This window comes from Bemisia tabaci, chromosome 2, assembly GCF_918797505.1.
Source record: "Bemisia tabaci chromosome 2, PGI_BMITA_v3".
NCBI lineage: Eukaryota > Metazoa > Arthropoda > Insecta > Hemiptera > Aleyrodidae > Bemisia > Bemisia tabaci.
The window spans coordinates 45874217-45901392 of record NC_092794.1 but is presented as its reverse complement, the minus strand read 5'-3'; the positions used below and the strand labels follow the sequence as shown (position 1 = coordinate 45901392).

Below are 27176 nucleotides of genomic sequence, written 5' to 3'. Positions count from 1 at the left end.
ATGGTAGTAAATTTCTCGGGAATGTACTGAAAAAGTACTGATTTTTCGACAGCCTGTTTTAGTAGACACCCTGGTTTTAGTTTGTAGGTATTTGAAATCTGCTTTTGTTGCTCTAAGGTTTAAGGGGCCGTTTCAGTATTACGTGTTGGTATCAACATAGGTTTATAGGTGCGCTTGAAGCAAATATACATGCTCAATGGATGTGACTGTTGCATATGCGAGTAATTGAAGGCTCTTCGGTTTTTCTGTGCCCTCCTTGAGGAATCGGCGGATGAGTAACGCTAGGGACGTTTTTACCGACTTTTTGACTCCCCTTCCCCCTGGTAAGGCACCATCAAACAATCCCTATTTTGAATCACGCATTATGACTAGTTTGACCCCCCTCTTCTTCCTTCTAATTTTTCAAAAAAGTGATGCAGTCTGAAAAAAGCTCCTAAATATTATTTTTATTAGAAGATAGCTTATGGAAGACTGGGCTTAATCCCTTCCTCCCCTGAAGTAGCTTACATATAATGCTTAAAAGAACCGGAAATATCTTTAACCCACGTAAAGGGTTATTTCTTGCCCCTCTATGGTTAAAAGTACCTTTTGATAAACAGTCCGCTTCAGAGCTTCAATATTCAACCAGAAAGGTTTCTGTAAAATATCGGATGTACGGACAGGTTGTACCATTATTTTTTATTCAGGTTGGCCCTTGGTGTCACGGTTTTTTGCGAAAAATAATTGGTCTCCGGGCTTTTAGAGGAGTATTTAGTTTGAGTCAAAATGAAGTTGTGAAGAAATTAGACAACCTCTCAAAAATACTTTATCCTATCTTTATCCATCACGACCATTGAAGCTCATACCCGCGGCGAAGCGTCAATGATAGATTATCGATATTTACCCATTTGAAGCTATGGTAAAGAATCGATTGTTATGTTTATCGATCCTTTTCTATAGGTTTAAATGGCAGATCAATCGATGTAACACAGAGCACGCCACGCCACTGGCTCATATGGTTTTGTTGCTTGAATTTTTTGAGGAATAAACGCTTCAGTTTCGGCTTTATTAAGCTGTTTTTCCGCAGAGGTGGCAACTAAGCGGCCGGAGGACAAACTTTTCCGCTGCGTTTCATTAGTTCTAATCCCTGTTTTGTCACTATTACCTCTTATAAATCGATTTGGACTTGGTGTAACGCTTCGCAAACTTCCTTCCAAAAAGTCAGTTTGAGCTCTCTTTCCGCCACAAGGATCCAAGTAATTTCGGAACTTCAAACATGTATTTCTCGTAATAGCGAAAACTGCACTTATACGCCTTTTCCTACAAGCCCCTTAATTCTAGTCCCTGTAGCTCTAAATGTTAGTGTGTATCAACAGAATTGTGATATCAAACGGATAGAATCTGCTCATTTTTTACTTCTTTCACTTACCTACCTATTAGTTACTACTACTTCATATTGCTATGCACTTAAAATCGAATACTTTACTACGAAGTGAAAACAAAACAAAACTAAAAGTAACACGAAATAAAATCTTTATTTTTAACGTCATTTTTTTCACAGTCGAAGAAAAAAAAATCAGGTACACTTACGTTTTCAACGACAATATTCAATTTGACGCCGAAAAAGTATTTCATTGGGTGTTGTGGATGTTGCGAACCTCCCTTATCAAAATATGATTACATTTATCATAAGTGATTTTCACTACAAGATAATTTTTAGGTTGACTATTTCGGGAGTTAAACTTAGCAGATGCAGGAAGGTAGGTCCTCATCGTGCGATTTTAAGGAATTGAAATTCGCTGAACGTATTCAATCAATGTTTGTGACACTTATTGTTAAAAAAATCGGAAATCTGTGAAGCACTGCATAGTTTACGTAACCAAAAATATAGAACACGTTTTACATTGCCAAAATGAATAAACAATTTAGAAATTTTGCACTAATTAGAAACCTCTTTTATAGAAAATTCAGTCGTAACTTCGTGGTGCAAGTTTCTTTATCTTACTTGGCACAATAATTTTCAGTCTGTCACTCTATAGTGTGCATAGGATTTCCTCCACTTACATCTATGTTAAATAATCGATTCTTGTCTAACAATAAGCACCTGGCCCCTTCGAAAAATCGATACATTTCCATTCGTTTAAATGGAGAAAAAACGTTGGCAATATACTGGATCCGCCAATGGTCGTTCCTCGCACAGTATTTTGCTGTAGAAATGATCATATTGAGTTACATTCCGCTTCAGGAAGGTTTAAAGAGATCCTTTACACACCTTCAAAAAATGGACAATTTTTGTAAACCTCGTGTGAAATTCAGTTGTGAAACTCGGAAAATGGATCCTTAAGAGGAATTACGACCTTCAAAAAATGGACAATTTTTGTAAACCTCGTGTGAAATTCAGTTGTGAAACTCGGAAAATGGATCCTTAAGAGGAATTACGACGACTTTCTATTTCAAAAAATACAAAATACGGAGGAAGTTGAATTATTTGATTTTGACTAACTTTAAGGCAGGCACGAATTTACCTGGAAATTTTCGAAGCTCGCAGTATATTTTCCTCTGCATTTTGTATTTTTTCCAATGGCATATCATTGTAATTCCTCTTGAGGATTCATTTTCAAAGGTGTACGCCTGAATTTCACTCAAGTTTTGCCAGAATTTTCCTTTTATGATAATATGTCAAGAATCTCCTTAAACCGCCATCGGTCAGAAGCGGATCCAGCAATTTGGCAACACCAGAGTTCCTCCACTTAAACCTGTGTTAAATAATCGATTCTTGTCGGAGCACCTGGACCCTCGAGTAATCGATACATTTCAATAGTTCAAATGGAGAAAAAGAATGTGGACAATTTGATGGATCCGCTAATGCCGTCAGTTATACAATGTAAACCATTCAAGGCTTCTTAAGGGGAGAAGCTGAGGAAGGAATGCCGAAGAACACACACCATTGTTTTTTTGGTTCTGTTTCAATGTCAGATGATTATTATCATAATATTCGGATTTCCATCGTCATTGAAGTATGCGTCCATCGAACATGTTTCTAGCGTGGTTTTAAATGCAGCCTTTTTCGTACGGGCCAATGCACGCAGCATACGCCATGGCAACGGGCAAGTAGTTCTGTTCGTAATTCCCGGAGAACATGAAACTTCTGGGTCCAGTCGCGTAAACGGCCACGTCACTGCCGTCGTGGGTCTCCGAATGTAGAGGCACAGTCCCCGGGTACATGAAATTTCGATCTCCTGAAATACCAAACAAGGAATTTTAACCCTGAGAAAGAAATTTCTACTGTGAGAATACCGTTCCTAATATCACTTTGACGATAAATGGATGTTTTTTAAAATATCTCCGAAAGCAGTAAAATGTTTCGAGAGACGTTTCTTTAGAACGGAAAAAGAACGAAAACCTCTAAGAAACAACTTTGGAACGTCCAAAGCGATAATTTATGATCACTATTCCTGGCTTTTAAAACGCTAAAATTTAATTTGATACGAATTTGTAATGAACGGCAAAAGGTCAAATGATTTCAAAGTTAAACAATAAAAATGTTTCACTCATATCCACATTCATATTAAAAATAAAAATCGTCGGACCGGTTTCGAGATCTTGGTCTCATCGCCAGCGATCACCGACTCCATTTTAATTTTTCAATTTTCAATGCTAAAAGTCAGTTATAACAATTTTAAAAACATTTCACCACTAAGAACAAACTATTAGGTTATAACTTCGTTTATACGTTCAAGCAAATCTCACGAAATATCCAAGATAATAATTCGCGCTCCGTGGTGTGTTGCGTTGCGTATGCGGCGAAATGAAGGCGAACCCTTGGTGGACTATATATCTACTAAGCTAACAACATCGCATACCTATCGGTTCATTGTCAATCAAAGTTATTTGAGCAACCTCAAAGTGAGGTTTCCAAGTAGGTAACTATTCACGATACCAGGTGTTCGTATTGCCTATACGGCAATATCGAGGGCAAACCTCAAGCAGACTACATGATACTCACCAATAGTTTCACGTTTGGTACTTATTTAGGGAGATTACGCAGTACGGACTCATCGAAATATTTAGCTCTACTAGGGCCCAAAAAATCAGCCAATTTTTAGATTCCAAGATCAAATCTAAATGGCCAAGAATGTTCACAAATGAGCGCTCTTCCGCAGGAATGAGTGCGGGATGTTAAATGAGAAATTAGTAAATTTATGCTGAAACTAAGTCAAGTACGTGTTTTTCAAATGACGGGTCGTAACAAATGCGAAAATAAATCACTCTGGACAATTTGAATGTCTTGACAAATGAATATCGGCTATCCTCGAGGGCCCTAAAAAACCCATGACCTAACCTCAAAAATTTTTTTTTTTTTTTTGCTGGTTTAGTGGCTTATATTCCGTTGGAACCTACAGCAATCGATAGACAGTATTTATTGTCCTTAGACATCATGGGATTTAAGCACATCCATGCTCCAGGCTTCCAAATTTTCAGGGATTAAGGCCGAGTGGAATCTGTTTCTGCAGATCCACTCGTCAGTTCCATGAAAATTTGTCGCCACCACCGGGATTCGAACCCGGGACCTATTGGCCTAGAGTCAGACGCGCTGACCACTAGGACAACCTGGCCGGCTAACCTCAAAATTATCGACGGTCATATTCTACCTATATGGATACTCTATGTCTACGCAAACTCCTAGCTGAACTTTTTCCCTACAGCTCATAATAAATCTTAATTTTATGACCCTGTATCTAGACGTATTATCGTTAAAAATGTAATCTCGACGGATATATTCGAATATCGTCCTCGGCACTTTGAGTCTGTGGTGATGATATTCCATATCCAACGTGACCACTGTAACACACTGATTTTAGTATTCTGTATCAGCTGAAATCACGGAGGACGCGGCAGTAAACCGATGCGCAACTTGTCCCCTTAGTGAAGCTCTCTCCAGAGATTAAATCCTTCCCGAGTTTATACCCCCTTATAGTCGCTCATTTGAATTGATAATCCGGTGAAGTTTTTTACTACGAAAGTGTTTCTTTGTTCTGTTTCCTCGCCCTCCTGTCAAGATAACCCCCGAGACAAAGCTTTTATGAAAATGAAAACGCGTGCGGAATAAGATTCGGCTCGGGTAGCATGTGTCTATGACGAATAGGGACGCATGATAACACTGTCGTGCTAAAGAAGAATGTCGTATGACCCTCCAAGCGTTGTTAAAATTCCCAAGATAAAATACAAATTTGTAGGAAAATTTGCGAATATTTTTTTGCTAATATTTCTAAGGGTTTTATTCGCAGGTTTTTCTAAAGGACCTCAAAATTCTAGGGAAAGATACTGATAAATTTACTCAAAATAAATAATTCATCCCCAAAAATCTGGAAACCCCGAGTGCTCCCTTGGCGTTTTTCTTTAATAAGGCAGAATACTCTGGAGTATCAACTGGATGATTTCAAGTGTGGATGTGAGATTCAAGGAGAGCGAACAAAACAGCGGTTTTGATGTGCTAGTGCCCTGTTAAGAGGGAGCAAGTCAGTGCATCGAAATAATCATAATGGTGAATTTACATCCTCGTTTTTGAAGAATGGGTGACGACTTCAAAATGTTCATCTCGTGTTTATCGCGTGTGGACGTGCAATTGACAACGGGGGGAAGTAAGACGAACAGGTGCGAGATCGCCGCACTTTTTTTCACAACCTGGATGTTAAACATCCTAATTTTTTCGGTGTATTTAGGTACGGAAAGGCACAGTCAACTCGAGCACAATAAGCACAACCTATCTATTACATCATATGCATAAAAAACGAAAGTCAGTTCAAAAGTGTCAAAATTGTAGACATTTTTCCCCTTTTGTCAGGGAAAGAGGGTTATTCATATAAGCGAAAAATGTACCCAGCCCGGAATGTACGAAACTTTGTGGGCTGATAGTACTAGTTGAGAGAGGCTATTATCCCTAGCTCCGTTTTTGCAGGAACCCTAGGGAAACAGCGTTGCCATTTTTTAAAGTCGTAACCTTCAAACATCCATAACTTTCGCAAAAATGCAGTGACAGAGCTCGTATTTAAACCAAAAAACTCAAGAAACTTCGTATCTCTTTCAGGGTATTATTTTTTCGGTCTGTCAGGTAATTTTGAATTTCCCCCCGGTTTTTTGGCTGCTTTTGTCAGGGAAATAAGGGTAATGCTAGGGATTCCCCCCCCCCCCTGAAAATTGCTAAACACCCTGGAATCGAGGATCAACTGGACTACATTTTGCAATTGAGAACCACTATCTCTGGCCCACTTTAGATACAGCATACATGCCATTGGTTTCCTAATTCAGATGTGTGCTTTTTCGGAGAGCCAGTAGAGGTAGAATAGTGTGGTTCCTTATTGCCAAATGGACCGCGTTTAACAGAAAGGAACCAAGCCACATCGGCTGTTGCCACATTTAACTGAGGTACTTAATTTTCTACGAGAGAACAATTGTGCGAATTTTTTCGAAAATTTTAGGGGATCTGCCTCGTAACATGCAGAAAATCCACTGAAATTTTCGAACAAATCCGCTTCACCGTTTTCATGTAATAAATTAAATTGCCCAGCTAAATTTGGCAATAGCTGATGTGGCTTGGTTCCTTTCTGCTAGAGTCCCTTTATACTGAGAGTCAAGACAACATGGAGTCGCAAACGGGAATAAAGATTACAGAAATTGAACGTTCTTTGTAATCTTTGATCGGCCCATTCTTAAATTCCTCTCTCCGTTCCTTCTCTCATTCCGTTTGTTCCTTGCCGAACCCGTAATTCCCTGGTCCATTCCAGATTATAATCTTTGCAATCGGTGAAAATGTAATCTTTACTCCCGTTTGTGACACTGTGAAGGCCTAAAATACGGGAACCAATCAGAAATGGATTCACATTGTCTTGACTCTCAGTATGAAGGGACTCTACTTTCTGCTTAACGCGGTCCAAATGTAATCCAACTGTTGCGATACTGACCTGTGACGTCGAGATTGGTGAGATTGTAGCGGGCGCACTTATCCTGGCCGAGGAGAGTCTTGTTGCTGGGCCCGTTGGCGTAGGACAGAGTCGTGTACGTAAGCTGGTCCACGTCAGAAACCTCGGCCACCCCCAGGATGTCGTTTCCGCGCTTAGGGTACCCGGAAATGGTCATGGTGTGCCCGTGGTCAGCCGTCACAACGATGAGCGTTTCCTCCGGGTCGGTCATCTTGAGCGCAACCTCGATGGCCTCGGCGAATCCGATCGTCTCGATCAACGCTTTCTGAGCCTAAAATCCCAAATATTCCATAGATCGTATTCGATACATCAAACAGCGGGCTGATTATTGAAACTGATAGACAAAGCTATAGGCAAAGACGACAAAAGTGATTTGGAGGGATCCTATTGGTGGAAGCGGGTGGTGGCAATGGACATAGGAGGTAGGTAATAGACTAACTAACAGCAACCCACTGAAGACCCGACAGTTAGTCCATCATTTTCTTCCTTAGTCTATAAGAACCAACTATATCAACCAATAGGATCGCTCCATACTTCATATATCTTCTTTGTCTATCGCTTTGTCCATCAGTTTCAATAAAATCGGCGCGCTGGTGAGATTGTATCGATATCGATTGGTTCAAAACATAAACATAGCCTCAAAAGTCAATTTAGAAATCGGAGGGAACGGGTCTTTTGTAACAGATGTTTTATTCTTTTGAGTACCAAATGCCAATGCAAAGTGAACTTGTTCGGAATTTTCTCATTTTCAGCTTTTCCAACTTAAATCCCAACAGTTAGATTTGAGGTTATGTTCTATTGTTTCGAACCAAACGATACATCGAACCACTATCGAATACGGTCTATTTAATGACGTGCCCTAGCAGCGTATTAGTGGGTCAGTTGCGCTGGTCCCAGAATCGTGTTTCGATTTTTTACTCATGCAGATCAACTAAAAATAATAACAAGGTGGAGAAACGGTGCTGGGTCCACACCATTTCATATTTGCACAAAATGGTATAACCACAAAAAACCCTCAAAAAGGGTAAAAATTCCGCCAAGCCTATGAGATCTTTTCACCAAATGTATCTAAAAAAATTTAAAAAAGGAGGGGGGGGGGATATTAATCTCTTGAAAATTACAAAAGGAGAAAAGAAAAGTAGCACCAACTCTGTTTTCCATTTCAAACCTCAAAATGTTTGAAATCATTTGAGGTCAAGATTTTTAAGTATAGGTACGCCCCGGAACTACAACGAGCAAATGGACACTTCATTCTGCTGAGAGTCCCCTTCAGTTAGTCTAGGACGCAACCGGTTCACCTTTGTAGCTAGTTTAGTTGCCTGGGTCACTAATACAAGGAGAGATAATAGGAGTTGTTTCCTACGAGAAGATGACGATTATTCCTACGAGCGATTATTAATTAACTGCCCAATGAATCAGCTCCAAATTTCGCCTGTATGCGAGGAATTAAGTTTACCAGCCAGAGTGCAAAGGGTTTTGAGTTTCGTTAAATTTTCGCGGAGGTATCTCAAAATAACGCAAAAGTTGAACGGGTTCGTGTGAGATACAGTAGCGGCTCCCATTCTCGGTTGTTGGGGATCTCTATAGGCTTGAAAGGGTCGCTACCGCTCCTAGTTATGTACGACCGCGGTGGATGGTGTCTTTGTTAACATTCAACGTAGGAAGTTGCTGTTTGGACAGATCTTATTATTTTTAGTTGATCTGCAAGAATGAAGCATCAAAACATGATTCTTTGACCAGCGCAAAAAATATTTCGAGAAATTTTCAAGCCATAATTTTGCTCTAGTCTACTTTTTAAGAATAAAATATGAGCAGAGATGATGAAACGCCGCAACCGAGAAATGCATTTTGGCAATTACTCTTTTGATAAATGTTTATAATTATTGATAGCAAAAGTGACAAATAATAATTTCATTGTCTGATCTGAGTTTTATTTTCGATGTTCAATTTACATCCTAATATCTCTCTAAGCAGCTGAGTTACGAACTACATTAAAATGAGAGAAAGGATTCGTAGCCCTTTGCATATTAATTTATTTGTTTCTTATAACCTCCTCCCTCAATTCTAAAGGAACGAATGATAATTAATGAGAATGCCAATTTTTCTTACCTTAGTTTTGTGATGACCATGATCAATTCTACCTCCCTCTACAAACAAGAAATAACCTTTAGGATTTTTATCCAAAACTTTTATGGCCGCTGCCGTCATGTCGGACAAGGAGGGCTTATCTGTCGTAGCGAGCTCCTCTGCATATGGCATGTGGCTCGAATCAAAAAGACCTGCCCGGAAAAAAAGAAAGACGAATTAACTTATTGTATTTACTGAATCCATCATCGAGCTGCTGATTTTCTGGTTACAAGCAAAGGAAAATTCTGTTGAATCCGTTGAATTTGAATTTGTTGATACAAATGGTACGAGGCAAGGTTTTGAAAAATTTTAAAAAACCAAAAACTTATAGGAATATGGCTCAATAAATCCAAGTAAACGATTACTCAGCAAATGAAATTATAATTGAATCACAGACAACATTGTTAAAACAAATTGCCTCAAGTAATCCGAAGAATATATTTTTTCCTTTTTCAACGTAGAGTGTGACCGGTGGCCGGTTTTTCGCGGTCGACCGCAACAAAAGAAATTCGGTTTCAGATGAGCGACATGAAACTTCAATTTCTCCGGCTAAGAAGTTTAGGGGTGTACAACAACCCTCTTTGCATCAGAATAACAAATAGAATCATTACTGGAACTAGGACGCGGCCAGACACGACAAGACACAGTCCTATCTTGACCATGCAATATATCGCAATTCGGTGTCTTATCGGGCTGCTATGAACTTTCAATAAGCGGCCCACAAGTTTTTTTCGAGGCACTTTATTATTTGTGTACTGCAAACATTACTAATGTCGGACTTTTTATTTCTTTTTGTTGCAGAACGTAAGTGTCCAGATGTTTTCTTTGTAACTCACGCATGAAATCTAACTTGGTAAGTTATCACCAAACAATTGCATCAACTTTGGCAATTGGTTTAGTATTCACTCCGGTTTTTGTCTCGCTTATTTTCTATTTTACTTTTGAATTGATGAAATTACTTTGGATCTCCATAAAATATAGCAAATGAGGTGGAAATATTCAAGATACTAAGAGGTCAAGCCCCTAGCAGGTACACGTCTACCTACATGAATTTCTTGCCACCAATATCGAGGATTTGATCGAATCATAATATTTTATTACCTAGTAAATACTGAGTAGTGGGTGATACTGACAGCAAGGATGCTTTATCAGAAACGTATTCCCCTTTTTGACTGTTCGCTATTCTAATCGATTTCCACAATTCGATAAGATTTCTGCCGTCTTTCCTGTTTCCATTTTTCCCTTCTTCGTCTATCATTGATTTTGGCAGAAATTCTTGCCGACCACCGCCTAAAATAACCTGAAAAAATGGGCATGAAAATGGGCGCATTAACAGTTGAACCGAAATGCGGCGTAGCGTTTGCTTCGTACAGATTTTCGAAACGGTTATCGAAGTAAATTCTCTAATTTTGGAAATTCGTGCGAGGTTCTTTCAAGCTTTAGTTTGAAAGTCTTTTGGACCGCACGTCTCTTACGTTTCAGCAGGCTTAAATGTAGGAATATTTCTCAGAGGAACCAATCCGATCCATTCGTGCTCATGGAATTTCAAAATTATTGACTTTATCGAACGACCGATTCGAAAAAGCACACGTATGTCCATTCTGGCGGAGCTAAGATTATGCATTTTTGCCAGGTTTTCACTTCTGTAAAAATACCTCCAGCATTGCTCAAAATACGTATACTGAAATATTTTTCAAAAATTGTATAGGTAAACGTGTTTAATCAACGGAGAAAGACATCAATAATCGATCAAGCTGAGTTGCGCTAGATGGACTTGTGTGCTTTTTCGAATTGGCCTCTCAAATTGGACTAAATTTTGCAATTAAGAACTATAAATTTCGGCTCGCTTTTAAAACAACATATGAACCATTAGTTTCCCATGCACCTAAGTGTTTTTTTCAGATGAGTTAGAATTTATAGCTCCAAATTGCAAAATGCTGTCCAATTAATCATCAGCTCGCGTCTCTTGACCAGACGATACCACGTCTAACCATTCTCTCTGCCGTTCTAAGTAGAAACGCCGTTTAGGCATTCGAATGTTGCCAAGTGTCTTCTTTGAAAATATTTTTTTTTTTAAGAAAGTCATGAATACTTTGTCAGGAAATTTTTAGACTTTTTAGATTTAATTACGAACAAAACTCGGAGTAGATTTAGGGAAAAATTCATAGCGGAACTGTCGGATAAGTTACATACAACTAGAGAACTACGTTGCACAATTTAAGTAGCATTGGAAGTCTCATACGCCCTTTTACCGAAAAATGCCTCAATTAGGGGTGAATCAAGAAAGAAAATACAATTTGGTATTTACCCGTAGGTCCATACCTGGTAACTTGGTTACCAGTTGGCTAGCGATGTCCTCACACTCGGACGGATCCAGTTTGTCCTTAATGACGTCAGCATCCGACTCCCAGCCCCGGTCAGCCACGTGAGCGTACATCCCTGCAGGTGATGCATGCGTCACCCTGCCGGCATTAATCGACGGTTTTACGATATTGACGAAACAAACATAGTGAGGGTGTAGTTTGTATTTATGAGCCACTTCCCACTATGTCAATATGCTCGAACTCGGAAGCTAAGAACTTGTCCCTCGATCGCACGCCTTTTGCATTCGTTGTTCATTCCTTATTCCCTTCTCCTTCAGTTTAACCTCACTCTTCCCGATTCAACTGGCTTTTTGTCGGGTAAGAATTTTTCAACTCCATATTTTTGGCTGTACCGGTGTTGCAACGTACTGCACGCAATAAAATTAGCTTCCCGAAGAAAAATACGTAAACATGCTTGGAGAAGCAGCAAGTACAAAAATAAAAATGAAGGTAATGAATAGAAGTAGATGCCATTATGCTGCCATTTTTTTCTTTATTATATGAAAGGCCTCAGGGATGTAAAGAATAAAGAAAATGGCAGCATAATTGTCAGAGATCAGTTAGAGATCTACTCATTTCTATTACCTTTATTTTTTTGAAGAAAAAATTGTTAAAATGCAGTTATTTTGGAATTTCGCCTGGATTCGTTCATGTTTAAGTAAAATTTTCGCCATTAACTCCCATGAGAGCGTTCATAAGTCACGTAACGCACTTTTTCGGCATCCCTCTTATCCCCTTGTAACACTCGAAACGCGACCTTGAACTCTCCTCAATAATTACGTAGCGCACACCCTTCCTTAAGATCCCCAAAAATGTGGGAAACTGTCGGATATGCTGAATACAATTTGAAGTACTTTTAATGATAGTGTGACAAAATAACGTCGAAGAAATGAGGATAATACATTTTGGCGTTTGTGTGTCTTACCAATAGAGAGGGCTCCGTTACGCTTGCGTTCGATACTCCTCTCCCTCCATGTAATGCACAGTGGCGTGGCGTGCTTTGCGATATATCGATTGATCTGTCATTTAAACCTATGGAAAAGGATCGATTAACTGGGTGTTCGCAGCGAACACCCTAATAATCGATTCTTTACCACAGATTCAAATGGGGAAATATCGATAATCGATCATTCACGCCACGCCACGCTACTAGTAATGCAGTGTAACGCGAACTCATACCCTCCCCCTCCCCCCTTTTCAAGAGCGTAACGTAATTGAAGAACACTCCCTAATGATTCGACAATAATTCAAATTAGTGTTAAACCGCTTGCTTCTCCATTTACTCAATGGCATGATACGTGTTTTCGCGGTACATACCTGGTGGTGGTTACCAGCCCTGCGATTCTGTCGCTGGCCTGAGCCCAAGTAGCGATGGATGTCAATCGATTTTGGGCCTCGTTCATGCCCTTGCAGTCGCCTCTGGACACAGCTGGTCCGACACCCAGCATCCCGTAATTCGTCTTAACGCCCGTAAAATAGGCTGTAGCCGTGCTTGCTGAGTCAGCCACTTGTCTGTCTACGCAGTAAGTCTGCATTGAAAAGATAAAGTGGTTTATTCAAAAAAAATCAGCGCCTGGATGCAACTACTCGTATTCAATGGATGTGAGTGTTGCATACACAAGTATATGAAGGAATGAACTCGTCATCAAGCTCCACCCGCCAAACCAACCCGCATTCCCCTTCTTATTAGTTCCGTTTAGCAGAAATTGAAGTATGTTAGGAAGCTTATATCCTCGCAAACCAAGATACATGGCGTGTGGTAGTTTTGACGTTAATATTGCTATCAAATTAGCTCTCTTGGAATTAAATTTTCGTCAAAATGACACTGCAACTTTAAAGAAAACTTAAAAATATCGTATGTACAACTAGATAAAATATGAATGCGAACTCACTTTGGATAAACCGGTGAATGGGAAGCTTTCAAAACTAAGTTTTTGTTCCTCGCCGAGGTAACCGGCTTTTTGCCCTTTGAGAATTCGCGCTGCCGTGATGGTTGATATTGACATTCCATCTCCGAGAAAGAGAATGATATTTCGGGCTTTCTGCCGCAATATTTTTTGCTGCAAATGCTTTGTTACCTCTATCCTGGCTGAAGTTAGCCATTTCAGTGGATCTGAAACAGTAGATATGTTGATGTATAAATTGGTATCCAGAATCCTTCTTTTATTCTTTCTACAGTCTCCAGCTTGTTGGGTCCTTATGCAGTATTATTCAAGTAGTCACAAGGATTTTGACTTACTGATTCGCCTTCATTAAAGGAGGTAGGGAAAAGGGGCTCCTAGTCGCTTGAATAGTGGTTTTCGTTTTAATTTTATCGGTTTCTTTGATAGCCAGTTCACCGCTAAGGATTAATGTATGATAAGTTTGTCGTTACCTTTACTGGCGTAAAAAAATACTGTTGACTCTTTTATACACGGATAAAAAAGTGGCAGGGGTTATCCCTTAAACTTGTGGTACTACCTCAATTTGTTGGATGATATAGACATTTCCAATTAATTTTGGTAGTATCGCAACTCAAGTTGGGGTAGTACCGCAAAATTTAGGTTAGTAACCCAATTTATTGGGATAGTATCACAATTAATTAGGGTACTACCACAAGAAATTGGGGTAATACCATAGTTAATTGGAAATGTCCATATCATCCAACAGTTCGGGCATAGTCCCCACCTCTTTTTTTTCCGTGTATGTTTCATCCATATTTCTTCGGTAAATAGTTTCGAATACAATGTTGGTAGGTAATAGAAGTCTAATAAGGATGAAAAGTGTGTACTCACCTGTCTCGGACAGACTTTCAAAATTATCTGGAATGTCAATCTTCAGTGCATCTGGAGTGAAAGCGCTGAATGCATTAATGCCAGGGATCTGTGAACCTGTAAATTTAATAGCTTTAGACATTGTGCTTCACGGTAGAATCTAGAAAAAAATTTCCTTTTAAGCACTTTTTCCAGAATTTCGTCGTAACAAGTATGTCATATTTTTTTGTCAGTTGTAGTTTTTCATTTGTAATACAGTATGTACAAGGATTTTGTCGAGACGCCAGAGTTGGCTGAAGTTCGCTTTAAGGAGGTAAAATTTTACGAAGAATGAGTTCTCATTTTCTAGTGGCTAGATTCGCAGATCACATTTTCGACTGAAAACATATTATCGGAAGCGCGGGTTTTAAGACAAGAAGAGAGTTCGGAGAGATAAAGCGATTTTCCGTTTCCCCGTAGTTTCCTTTGTAGCATGCTCGCAGCACAACCTACATATTCTCTTAGACACTCGAGCGAAATTATTCGGCTAAAGCTTTCCACTTCTTCCGACAGACTGCGGCACGAGTAGTATCCGAGGGAGGAAATTTCCTTTGGTTCGCAGAATGTCTCGTTATTCGAATTTCATAAGACGTGGTAGCAAGTTACTCGTTTCATTCCTACAACGTTTCAAATCATTCTCCGATCAAATACAAACTACTGATGTCAGATTCAAGCCGCCTATTCCTGTGTTGAGAATGATCTGAAAGCGTTAAAAGACAGGAACCGTTCCTCTTGTATATATATCTTTCATTGAATAATGTCGTAAATGTGAAAGAGTTAAAGTAAACGCGTGCCCGCCTCTCGTAGATAATCGTGGCAATGTTGCTAAGTTTTGATGGGCTCATGTGTTATTTTGTACTACTTGGCTCCATTTTTAAACGACTATGTAAGAAGTTAGGCACTAATTCTCGTTGTCAGTGCGGTTGTAATTCTATCTCCTCTAATTTTGTTCTTTGTTTTATTTTTTATTATTTGTATGAAGACCGAAAAGAGAGATTGCAGTTAGGAGGAGTTTCGTGAAAGACTCGTTTCTCTCTTACCAATTTCAATATTTTGCTTTTGATTAAACTGTTCGAAAGGCCAGGTCGATTGAAGTGGATAAAAGAAAGCAAAAAAATGTGTTAGCCATAGGAAAATCCGATTCTAAGGTGCAAAAAGACATCCGGCTTTCGTCATGAATGCTTTAAGTAAAAACCATTTTGGCCTCTCAGAAACGTAATTGCCCCCGCTGTTTATGCATCCAGCATCAAGCCAAGTAGATCGTATTTGATAGTGGTTCGATGTATCGTTTGGTTCAAAACAACAGAATATAACCTCAAGCAAAAATGTTACGATTTTAGTTTGAAAGCTGAAAATTAGAAAATTTCTAATAATTTCACTTTAAATTGCTATTTTAGGCACGAGAAAATCAACACTCTATCACAATAAACCCGCTCCCTCAGATTACTCAATTGACTTTTGAGGCCATGCTTTCATGACGAATCAATCGATTTCGATACAATCTCACCTGAAGAAACTTTTGTAGAGAACAGTCACCGTAGACGAAATTGTAAAAAGAGATAAAATTCGCGTACTCATACCTGCATCACTTGAGTTTGCTGCCGGCTGATTGTGGGACCATCTCGATCCCGAAACGCGTCGCATAAAATTGTTAAATAGCGCAAGTGAGTACGCGAAATTTTATCTCTTTTTTACAATCTCACCTGTTTGATGCATCGAATATGAGCCCCTAAATTTCTCAGTAAAATTCAAGCACTGCTTTCTGTCGTATTGCGCAGCTGATGGAACATTCATAGTTGTAGACATCATCTTTAAGTGATCAAAAACGGGAAGGAGTTATGGAGTAAGGAACTAAGGAACCCTGGATGTATTTAAGAAGAGGAGGTTTACAGTTTTGATCCTCCGCAAGACTTAATGGTGGCTTAAGTCACTGCAGCATCGCGCTGAGTTCTTCAGAAAAGTATCAACTTCTTATCCAGTTTCGTAGATGAATTGGAACTTTTTCTGGCAACGCTCAAAGTATAAGTGAAAACAGACTTTTTCGTTGGTTCTATTACAGTCACTATTGTGGTGGGATACGTAATCGCGTTTGTTTAAATAACTCGACAATTTGGATCTCCCTACGTGTTCTCCCACATTGCAATGTAACAAAAAGTTCATGAGTAAATTATGACAACATGCACTTCGATTACAGTGTTGTAAAATTTATACTCCTCTGCTATTTTGGTAAAAGAAAATCAATCAATTTAATTGTACCCGAAATTCTATCAAATATTCTTCACATCGAGAGAGAATATTAAGAAAGTCTGTTAATAATACCGACCACGAATTAGTTTTCTATAAAAGGAAAATAGATTTAAATGGAAACCGTGCCTCTTAGTAAATGTATAATATAAATTCGTCCCATCTTTACAATGTGCACAGTATAGAGGCTCCTGAGTGAAGAAATTTCGTTATATCTACCAAAGAACATAATCGTGAATGTGGACCACCGGTAGATGATAATTTTAAGATGTGCTTGGCTCTCTTCACATTTTCAAATTTATAACCCAGTTAATTTTATTGCGGCCCCCTGAAGGCAAGAAACGCTCCTGTGGGGTTGGCTGAAACACGTAAAAACGCGCCTGGAATATCCAAGTTGTCGAGTTATTTAACAAACGCGTTAATGATTTTCTTTGATATAATTTATCTTTGACTCCGAGATGAAAAATGTCGTCATTTTTTACACGAATCGCTAAGCAAAGGAGGGTTTTAACCGCGGCAAGAGGATGCCCTCGGACCTTCATCCTGTCTTAAATTCTTACTTAACAATGTGCGGTCTTTACTTCTGGCCTCAGTTTCATTTAATTCGTCTTTGAAGCTACGATGCCAGCTCCGGCCAGGAAAAATTGTATTGTACGTGAGGGAATGGACCATTTCCTTCGCAGACGGTCGGTGGCTCCTCGTAACAAAGGCTATAAGTTTCCAACACTGTTGTCTCCCCGGATGAAAATCGCCGGGACCTTTCAAAGAAACGGGCGAAATATTCCGGGTGGATCCCGCCAGAGGTGACACCGCTCTCGAGCAAGTTCACGCCACAACCATCGTAAGACGGAAATAAGCTTCCCGAATAAATGATAAAAAGAAAAATATCACTCTAAGTTTCTTTGAAACAGGATGCTCAAATATGTTCTTACTTTCATATTCATTTCCAAGGCTTAAAACGTAGACATTTTATTTACTTTTAAAATAGCTCATAATTCTAGCGCAGAGTGGAAAACAAAATAAAAAGTTCCCTCAAAGGCAGATAAAATATTTTTTCTCCGTCGAAACCGTTCCTTTTTCCGGGCACTCCAGCTTCGCACGGTTGTGATATCTCGAGAGAAGTCTCTCTGGGCGATTTATAGATTTGATTTCCGTCTTAAAGGCCCATGTGGAACCCACGTTGATCGGCAACGAGTTTCGATACCGGTCATCGATTTATTTTCGATCGATTCATGCTGATCGGATTCATACCCGCCGTTAAAAATGGGTCCAATGATGAACTGTGATGAATTATTAAACATCAAAATATGTAGTTTCCGTCTCAAAAATCATAGAAAACGTCTCCCAGTGGTTCATTCCTTTGTGCGCCAACGAAGTGTGCCCAAAAAAGGAGGGAATTGAAAACCTGACAGAAAAAACAAAAAGTCTCGTAAATTTTTGCTCGCGTACGCTTTCAATCGTTTTTAAGCGTCTAGTGTTCCCTTCAGTTTTCATGTTTCATTACAAAAACTTTAAATCAATTCAGATCGTAAGGAAAGATACGTCGCAACAGATATTAAATCTGTGTTATAATTTTATGTTAATTCAAGACAATTTTTATTTTCTACTTTGACAACGGTGGATTCACGCGGCGCGGCGTCACTATATAGCTCCTTGACGGAACAAGATGAGATTACGTTCAATATCCTTCGCGTAAATCCGGAGAAACCATGCTAGCCCAAGATAACTCTTTTTTTTCTCCCTCTCTCCCCACCCCGCTCCCCTTTTTTTTTACTCTTTGAAATTTATTTAGGAAGTTATTACGCCCTTATTATTATTTTATTTATTTTTGTATGTTTTTTTTTAAATTTCTCCGTAGTTCTATTCATCAACCTAATATTATCCTACATATTTTTTGCAGACGCTTTTGGTGCAAACTTAAGATGACTAACACAGGGTGTCCCAATTTGAACGGAGAAATCTGAAGAAATCAACCTTTTAGACCAAAATAACACTATTTTGCGCTTGGATATTTTTTCATCAGATCAATTTAAAGGGAGAAATTTCCCCTCAAAAATTCATTCTTAACTTTTCTCCCACTCTATCCGTATTTTTCCCTTTTCTTTCCACTTTCGCAAGTCTAGTTTATACATGAAACTGAAGAGATTACACTGCATAGGAGCCTTGAATGCATTTTCGATGGCGCAGCCACAACCTTAACCGAATTTAAATGGTCCACTGATCAATAATGATTGCACCGGTTCCGCTTGCTGTGATTCACTGAGTTATAAGAATAATTACTCGTTCGCCGCGTTGCTGCAATATTTAACCGGTTCCGTTTTCCTCTTCTTCGCCTCCATCGTTGTTCGTCACCCCATGCAAACGTTTATAAATGCGATTAATTGCTGAGCAGCTTTGAGAAGGACCTAGGACGAGATCCGTTCTAAATCCCACGTTTTTTCAAAAGGCTATTTCTATTTTTCAAAGAGCCTCCCTAAAAATGGCCCCTTTTCGGGAACCCGGGGATTTCATTCGTATGTGGCTTAAATGAAACCTTATGATGAGACAAGCCTCCAGTAAAAATTTTAGCTTGAGTATATGTCTTGTTTCCGAGATACAGCGTTGCAAAGTTGGCATATTTGAGCTTTAAAATTCTCATATTTTTATGGATTTTCTTCCAAAAACCAACTTCAAAAATGACTTTACAATACTTACACGAGGTGCACACGATAAATTATAATATGAAAAGTCTCCAGTAAGAATTTTGACTCATGCGTAAGCCTTGTTTTGGCAGTACAACGTTGCTAAGTTTACATTTTTCAGCTTTAAAAAGCTCATTTTTTAAAGTTTCTCATTCACAAACCGCTATTACTGAAGATCGAACTGTATTTTGGGGCATAGAATCAACAATTAGTGATACTCGTAGATGCATAGTTTAATTTATAAAAGGATACGATAATACAGTGTTGCAAAGTTTTCAACTTGTATCTGAGAAAATGTCTATTTTGTGTTATTTTATTGAAGACAAGATTGAACAATGTTGATAAGTGATATTGTGAAACAAAGAAATGTGGAGGACTTTTGTCAATCCTAGGTGAAAATTGGAATTAAAATGGCACTGTTGCCAATTTTATTTAAGTTTCTATTAACATTCCATTATAAAATAAGTTTAAAATAAGGATACTTCCAATAATTGTCTGATTTTAAAACGTAATCCAAGTGAATTTATGGCATACAATGAATGGCTCAGCATCAGTGTTGCTTTCAAAATCTAAAAAATTCTACCTTGCCTTGGTTGTCAATTTTACTTTTTTTTAGGCAGAATGCAAAAACGAACATAAACTATGGAAACGCTCCAGTTTTTTGAGTACAAATAAATCTTGATACAGACAATACATTCATTGTTCCTTAAAGAATAGAATATCTTCGACTTAAGAATTACAAATGATGAGAAAATTAAAAAAAAAATAAAATAAATAAATAAATCTATAGAAAAAGAAATTAAAAGAATAAAATACTTAAAATTATTAAAATATTGTTGCATGGATTTGTCAAAAATTATTATTTCGGCATAGCTACTAACTATTTTTTCATTAATAAGTTGTTAAAGTTCCATTTTTGTTGAGGGTTGTCCTCATAGTATTAAGACCTCTGTGTCACAGTGACAGCATTCCGAAGAGAATAGGACCAGGCTATTGTCATGTTTCATACTTGTATTTCAAAATGGATTTAAGCATTCACATTATGATCTCGGCACTGGATGTAAATTCTTGGTAGCATTCGCTGACCCCTCCATTCTGATAAAAAATACATCCATCTCCCAGTGAAATATATCTGGAAAAAAGTTGCATTTTCTCAATACGCAACGGTGCAGTGTCTTGGCAGTGCCAATCATAACAAGCTCATATATGCATAGAGCATGTTGAAAACATATCTTTGATCTAGATGCCTCAAAATAATTTAGATACTTGGTAAAAGTAAAAAATCGGCAACATGTTGAGGTACTTGCTATATATTTGAAGGCAAGACTATACTCACGTATCAATCGAAAAAAATATTTTCACGGATATTCATAAATAAATATAAAAAATCACAAAAGTCTAAACAAATTACCAAAAAAAAATTAAACAAAATAAATAAAAGTAAAAAAATTAAATTAGAAGCATCTTTATTTTAAAATCATTTTATTATTTTTTGTTTGAAAAGAATTATGAATAAACTTGGCAGCAGTATTTTTTCCAAAACCAATCGTTACCTGGGACTGACATCAGCCCTTGATATTTTGCCTTGATACGAGTTAAGATACCCATTGAAGTCATGTTCAACAAGAAAAAATCATAATCCATACAGAGTTCAAAGTTTTAAGCATGGCAACGCTGTATCACCACCGGTCAAAGAATTCTTCTTCAAATACAAACATTCATCTACAGATGACATAAATGGTTGATTTCCTGCCTCAAATCGTGATTAAATTCTACAAAAGTAGCTTCTTAAACACAGAACTCAAAATATAGACATTTTTAAAGCTCAAATATATAAACTTTGCAACCCTGTATCATTAAAACTATACTTGCATTTTGAGTTAAATTTTAACAAAAGCCTTAATCTATCATAAAATTGCATCTAAACCCCAAAAGCATATCTTTTAGCCGTCACTAAGTTCGTTTTTAAGTTAAGAAACTTGATAAAATGAACATTTTTTATAGGTTTTTATGTCAACTTTGCAACGTTGTTTTAACAGAATTAGTAGTATTAATGTTTCAATTGAAATATGCATTCGATAATAATACTAACATTTGATAAAATGTCACAAAATATCATAAAACATCCAATTGAATCGTTCTGAGAAAATAAGATACCTGAGAATATGAGAATTTTAAAGCTCAAATATGCCAACTTTGCAACGCTGTATCTCGGAAACTAGACGTATACTCAAGCTAAAATTTTTACTGGAGGCTTACCTCATCATAAGGTTTCATTTAAGCCACAAACGAACGAAATCCCCGGGTTCCCGAAAAGGGGCCAAAAAAGGCCCTTTTTTAGGGAGGCTCTTTGATATCAAAGGTGATAGACCCTGGTAGGTCAGGTCTCAACCAGGAGGAAAGTCGCATGTTTTTTCTTCAAAATCTCGGGTAGAAAACTGTGAACACAACAGGAAGGTTGAAAATAAACTTCTTAAGAGATCTCAACACGTGTTTTCAACACAGGTCGATTAGAAGTTAGATGATGCATACGACGTCATTTGTATTTTTGCCATCTTACGAATGTTCATTTTAAACACATACTTTTTGTCGAGTAGTTGATTCCCAGAAAATTTTGATCGAAAAGATTACAAATGCTTTAAATTATACTTTGGTCCTTCAGTGCGTACGTGTGTGTGTGTGTGTCACGTCCCGAAACTTCCTAGGAAGCATCTAAGCCCGCATTCAACAGAACCGCGAAGGAAAAATTTGGGAAAGATTTTGGAATAAAGTTAGTAGAAATCAGAAGAAATGATTGGCTGAGAGTACATGTTTTCCCGCGGTCCCTATGAACTTTTTCGAAAAGACGGAACTTTAATGCAAAAATTGATAGCAAGAGCCACCATTTCCTAATTAAGGCTGCTGAATATTTTTCACGATTAATCTCGACTGTTATTAATCGTATACGTTCTAAAATTTTGGGGATTTTTTTCACTTCACTCATTCAATTTTTTGGATAGTTTCCCCCTCGATTTAACTCTGAACTTTTGTAGAGTGTCCAATGTTAGTACAAACCGGAAAATACAAGGAAAATCCACGTTATAAAGAGAAATTAGGAAAATATAAAAACAAAAAATTGAAAGTATAGTAGATACTCTGAAATATTTTCATTTATCCTAAAGCTCAGTTAACATGTATGCTTTCCTAGAAGAAGAACAACAAAAAAGTGGCTGAATACAAAATAATTAAAACGTGGCAGTATGGTGCCTTTTCCGCCAAGACCTTGACTGTCCGCGACCTAGCGAATCGCGTCTGTCTAGTCACGACGGCTACGTTACCCGGCTAACGTCATTGGATTTGCGAAAGTAAACGAACGGTTAAAACCGGGTGAGCTCGCCGCGCTTTTTATCAATACTTGTGTTGGTTAACAGATTTCATTGAGTCAGCCCAGAATCTTATTTATCCGTCACATGTGGTTTTCAGTAATTAATAGAGTCTCATTCCGCGGAAGAGAGAGGGATCAATTGCGAGGATTCGCGAATCCTCGCAATAGCAGTTCAGGGGCCTTCGCGAAGGCCCGTAAAAGGACCGTAATCGAGTTTTTCTTTTATTGCATATATATAAATTAAATTCTCTTGAGCGTGGTTTATTCTGAATTACATTTTTTTCTCCAGACAGTATATGAATATAAAATGAGAATGCCTGAATTTTCCGTTTTTACATTTAATCAAGTTTCAGGCAAGAAAATCCAACCATGTTTCAAACTGAAAATATATCGCGCAAACAGATAGTGTGGCTTTCCGAAAAGAATTGAGCGTCGCTTGCCTTTCACTCGTGTTTGCACAACTTTGCTGAATAAATATGTTGCTAAGAGCAGTTAACTGTCAGTTTCTGTTGGAATTTTCCGCGCATTTTAATTTTCTTTCTTTCATTTAAAATAAAATTATTTTACTACTACTACTCTCATTCTTTTTTTTTTTTTTTTTTTTTTTTTTTTTTTTTTTTTTTTTTTTTGTAAATGTCAAACTAACAATAAGTGCCTCTCCCTGTAAAATCGTGTTAACGAGGAGAGACCGATTGATTTTCCCCGATCACCGATAGAGAGCCAGATGATCATGTCACGTTTTCGTGAGTCTTCGGGTATGAGAAAACGGAGCCTTGCCAATATTTTCTTGCTGAAGTAGTTTATAGAGAAACAAAACAAACATTACATTAATTTTACTCTGATAAATGACGAAGCGTTTCACAATTAAAAAACAACCAACCTCTCCCCCCCGGCCGACAGGCGCATCGCGTTTCTAATGTATGTAAAAGCTAAACATTTATAAAAGAAAAACTCTGGGCCAAACTTAACCATAAATATACAAAGGAATAGAAACTCAAAAAAAAAAAAAAAAAAAAAAAAAAACTAATTATCCCTAAAAAAAAACTATAATTACCCCTATTCGAATCATTTCCTAACTCTTTTGAATTTTTTAACCATGCTTTTGGCAATAAGGTCTACCCAGTTTGTAATTTTTGTAATTGTAAAATGTATATTTTTCTTTTGCTAATGTGGATACTCTCGGGGATATCAATAATCCCCTAATTATGCGCTGTGAAAAAGGTTTTGCTCGATTTGTTTGAAATTATTGAAAGCTCGTAGGATTATAAAGGAAGTAGTGCGGTCCATTTTGAAACGTCTATATCTCCCTTCTCCCGATGTACCTGTCAGTTTTTTTCGTAACTAGTGTGCTCTAAATTGGATCTTTGATTTCCTCCCTCAGAATGTGTCATCTCCCCCTCTCTTTCTGTCGCCCGCCCTTCGTCCGTCTCCACCCCCTCCCTCTTTTCAAATCATCCTGATGGGCGAAAAAAATCGGAACACCGGATCTCTTCTTTTTAAGTGATTAAGTGATACTAAGCAATTGTAGGAAATAACGTGGACCATGGCTCACCGCTTTAAATGATGGAAGAAGATGTGAAAAAAAAACTCGCTAATTTTAAACTCGAAACTCCTTATTTTTTGGTTTTATTGAAAGTATTAGGGGGCTACGCGACGCATCTCCTAGAGAGCGCTGAACTCCCTCCAAGGCCTGCCTCGCGAGATCCCGTGACTCGATGTAGAAAGCGGACTATTGTTGGTACTTCGTACTATCCCTTGTAAATGACCGCAAAAAAATCATAAACGTCGACCATGTTAATCTTAATGACGAACTGTGACAGAAAATGAACACTAACAATGTTTAAATGGAAGAGCTCACAACTTTTCTTACGTAAGATAACGAAAAAAACCTAAGATATACTTCCTAATTCTGAATAGAATAGGCTCATCTAGGGACTGATTTGTTGTTAGCCGCAAAAATGGAACTCGGCGTAGAGGAACGGTGGAACGAACTTCGTCAAAAATGAAAAATAGGGGAGGGGGGGGTGTAATAGTATTTGGGGTGACTTCTGTATGCAATTATCAGCGAGCATGGCTGTTTGGTGCGACTTAAATTGTTCCTAATTTTCCCAAATAATTGTAGCGCGTCGTTATCAGTCCTTTCGGACACTCGTCGTTATTTGTTTTTCCAGTGGTTTCGGGCGCGGTAGATGCCCCTGGCGCTTTTGTAGAGATTTAGGGTTGTCACGTTGTGTATTATATTATAATTATACTTTTTTCTTAAATTATTTCCAACGAAAAATTATCGACACCTCGAAAATCAACTTTATAACCAGATTTTCGTTCATCTTGAACAAGTAGATTTCTTCCATAGCATACACACCCTTCGTGTTAAGTCACGTAACATGTAAGTTTTGGGTTATAATTAATGCTTTTTTTTTCTCAATAATGCTCAGCCATGCCGATTTTTTTATTTCTATCGTCTGGATTTTTCTTCAAAGACCGCACAAAATGCGGTTTCGGAATAAATGAATGATCGTGGATGTCAAAATCAGCATATGTGGAGTTTTTTCAATTTGAGTCGGATTATAACTTATGTCCATTTCTTATCTCCCTGACATCCTTAAAGGAAAAATACCATTTTCACTTAAGAAATAACCTTGGGTTGGGTCCTGGGCTTTTCGTTCTGAAGTATAGCTTTAAAGATCGTTAAAAGGAGGACTAAAGTGGCATTAATGGACATTCATATTTAGATTGTGACGAGAGCTACCCGGGAGAAGCAAAACAAAGTTTGACATTGAGAGGTAATGAATACCGACGAAAAGTGTCGAAGATAGAAATATAAATAGAAAAATCAAAAAGAGCCAAGCACTGTTGGGAAAAACACAAAAAGTGAATGTGAGGAAAGAAACCAACGAGAGTGGTCCAAATGCAACTGAAAGAATCGGCATCTATTACCGTTGATATTAAACGTGTCGATAGTTATTCTCTGTTTGACTTAATTGAGAAAAATGTGATGAAAAACACAACGTGACAACCGTGAATTTCAATGAAGACCATAGCACCTTGGCGCCCACTCCTACTGCCCGAAATCACTGAGAAACCAAACTGATAACGAAGCGCTATGCACTCTGCACATTTATTTATGAAATTGGAAGAATACCAGTCACCAGCGAGTGAGTTGAGAGCTTGGTGCGCCCAAGGAATTGAGTTATAAAAGTTGCGCGACTTTTAGTCATGACTACCGAATTTCCTCGTTTCTATCAATCCTCTTTTAATATTAAGTGAATCAGCTCGTGCGAAAAAGTCTGATGTCCAATACAGTGTTATAGAATCTGAGTGGACGATTTCGTTGTAACTTACAGACACAAGATGGTTCAAGACGTTAGTACTGTAAAACAATCTTACAACAAAACCCCTATAAGCATAATTAACGTTTATTAAAGAGTTCGATCTTCTTCATCAATGTCGCGGAGCAAAAGAAACCTCTGCTGAAAGAAATCTTGTTTTGGTCAACAGACGTTTGGCGCGAGCCGATTCAATTTGAAAAAAATATTTTCGGTTTGAAGCACCTAAATCTAAAGGCTTTAGAACTTTACCCGATTTAAATTAAACACAGAGGGAATCGTCATGTTTGAAACTAAGTCCCTCCCTCGCCGCTATAACCATGTGTTTCTTCCCCTCTTGTAAATGTCAGAGTCAAAATGTAATCTTTCCGATGATGTGAAAGATGCTATCTCAACATCTGAATGCTTTTAGAGCTGAACCATCGATATCTATATCGAGAAAAGTGAAAAATTGGGGGGGGGGAGGGGGGCAGAAGTTGAAGTCCACGACCCCCCTCCCCAATTTTCAAATCGGTGCGTACGAGTCAACGCAGGCAGCCCCCCCTCCCACCCCTTGTAACCCAACCGTCAGGTACCCCCACCCCCTCCCTCCATATTTATATAGTATTTTATTTAGGAATGTAACCTGTTCTTTCCAGTGGCGTGTCCAGGTTTGCGATGTATCGATTGTCATGCCGTTTGAACCTATGTAAAAGGATCGAAAATCAGGGTGTTCGCAGCGAACACCTTAATAATCGATTCTTTACCCTAGGTTTAAATTGCAGAACAATCGATTTATCGCAAAGCACGCCACGCCACTGGTTCCTTCCCCATAGAAGGCATTTCTCTATTCTGCCGTGCTAAGGAAGAACGCCGTATGAACCTCAGGCGTTGCCACATTTCCTCTGATGAAACTCAAATTTCCAAGTGAATATATGGATATTTTCCTTTCAATTTTTTAGAGAATTTTTTTCGCAATTTTACCTAAAGTTCCTGAAAATTTCAAGGAATAACGTTCATAACTTCCCTCCAGAATGATCATTTAACCGGAGGAAATTTGGCAACTCGTGAATGTTCATACGGCGTTCTTCCTTAGCACGGCAGTTTTGGGGTGGTGTCAAGGTCTGGATCAAAGCGATGGTGGTGCTTGTCAATGTGAAGGAGATTCCTTACCTGGGGTCGGGAGGGCGACAGCGCCGATGGAGCAACGGAGGAGGGCGAGGACCACTCGGGGGAATGTCACCGAGTACATGTCAGCGGTGACCGGTGAAGTAATGCGGTAACGCCGGCCGGGGCTCCCTGCGTCTGTGTCCGTGTCGGCGGAGCGTGCAGAAATCGGCG

General features: G+C 38.4%; 1 protein-coding gene across 3 annotated transcripts; it reads right to left on the bottom strand.

The window, feature by feature from the left end:
* Nucleotides 1-1489: 1489 nt before the first annotated feature.
* Nucleotides 1490-27176, bottom strand: LOC109040120 (alkaline phosphatase). Of its 3 annotated transcripts, XR_011899381.1 has the most exons (10): nt 27009-27176; nt 14224-14319; nt 13342-13562; nt 12767-12978; nt 11395-11548; nt 10188-10386; nt 9069-9238; nt 6942-7230; nt 2422-3218; nt 1490-2336 (listed from the first exon to the last, which is right to left on the bottom strand). XR_011899381.1 is itself a non-coding variant. In XM_072297400.1 (9 exons), the coding sequence occupies exons 1-9, from the start codon at nt 27085-27087 to the stop codon at nt 3031-3033; spliced, it is 1608 nt and encodes a 535-aa protein (XP_072153501.1). In that variant the 5' UTR covers nt 27088-27176; the 3' UTR covers nt 1490-3030. The 3 variants fall into 3 exon arrangements, 2 of the variants coding, with proteins under 2 accessions (XP_072153501.1, XP_072153502.1); XM_072297400.1 differs by having other exon boundaries at nt 1490-3218; XM_072297401.1 differs by lacking the exon at nt 27009-27176 and adding an exon at nt 15822-15944 and having other exon boundaries at nt 1490-3218.

What these genes read in the sequence shown, in the direction of transcription:
- LOC109040120 (XM_072297400.1), bottom strand. Translation starts at nt 27,087, where the DNA reads ATGTACTCGGTGACATTCCCCCGAGTGGTCCTCGCCCTCCTCCGTTGC. An exon ending in TGAAAGTCTGTCCGAGACAG is followed by an intron (nt 13,563 to 14,223) that starts GTGAGTACACAC and finishes CTACTGTTTCAG; the next exon opens with ATCCACTGAAATGGCTAACT. An exon ending in CATTCACCGGTTTATCCAAA is followed by an intron (nt 12,979 to 13,341) that starts GTGAGTTCGCAT and finishes TTTTCAATGCAG; the next exon opens with ACTTACTGCGTAGACAGACA.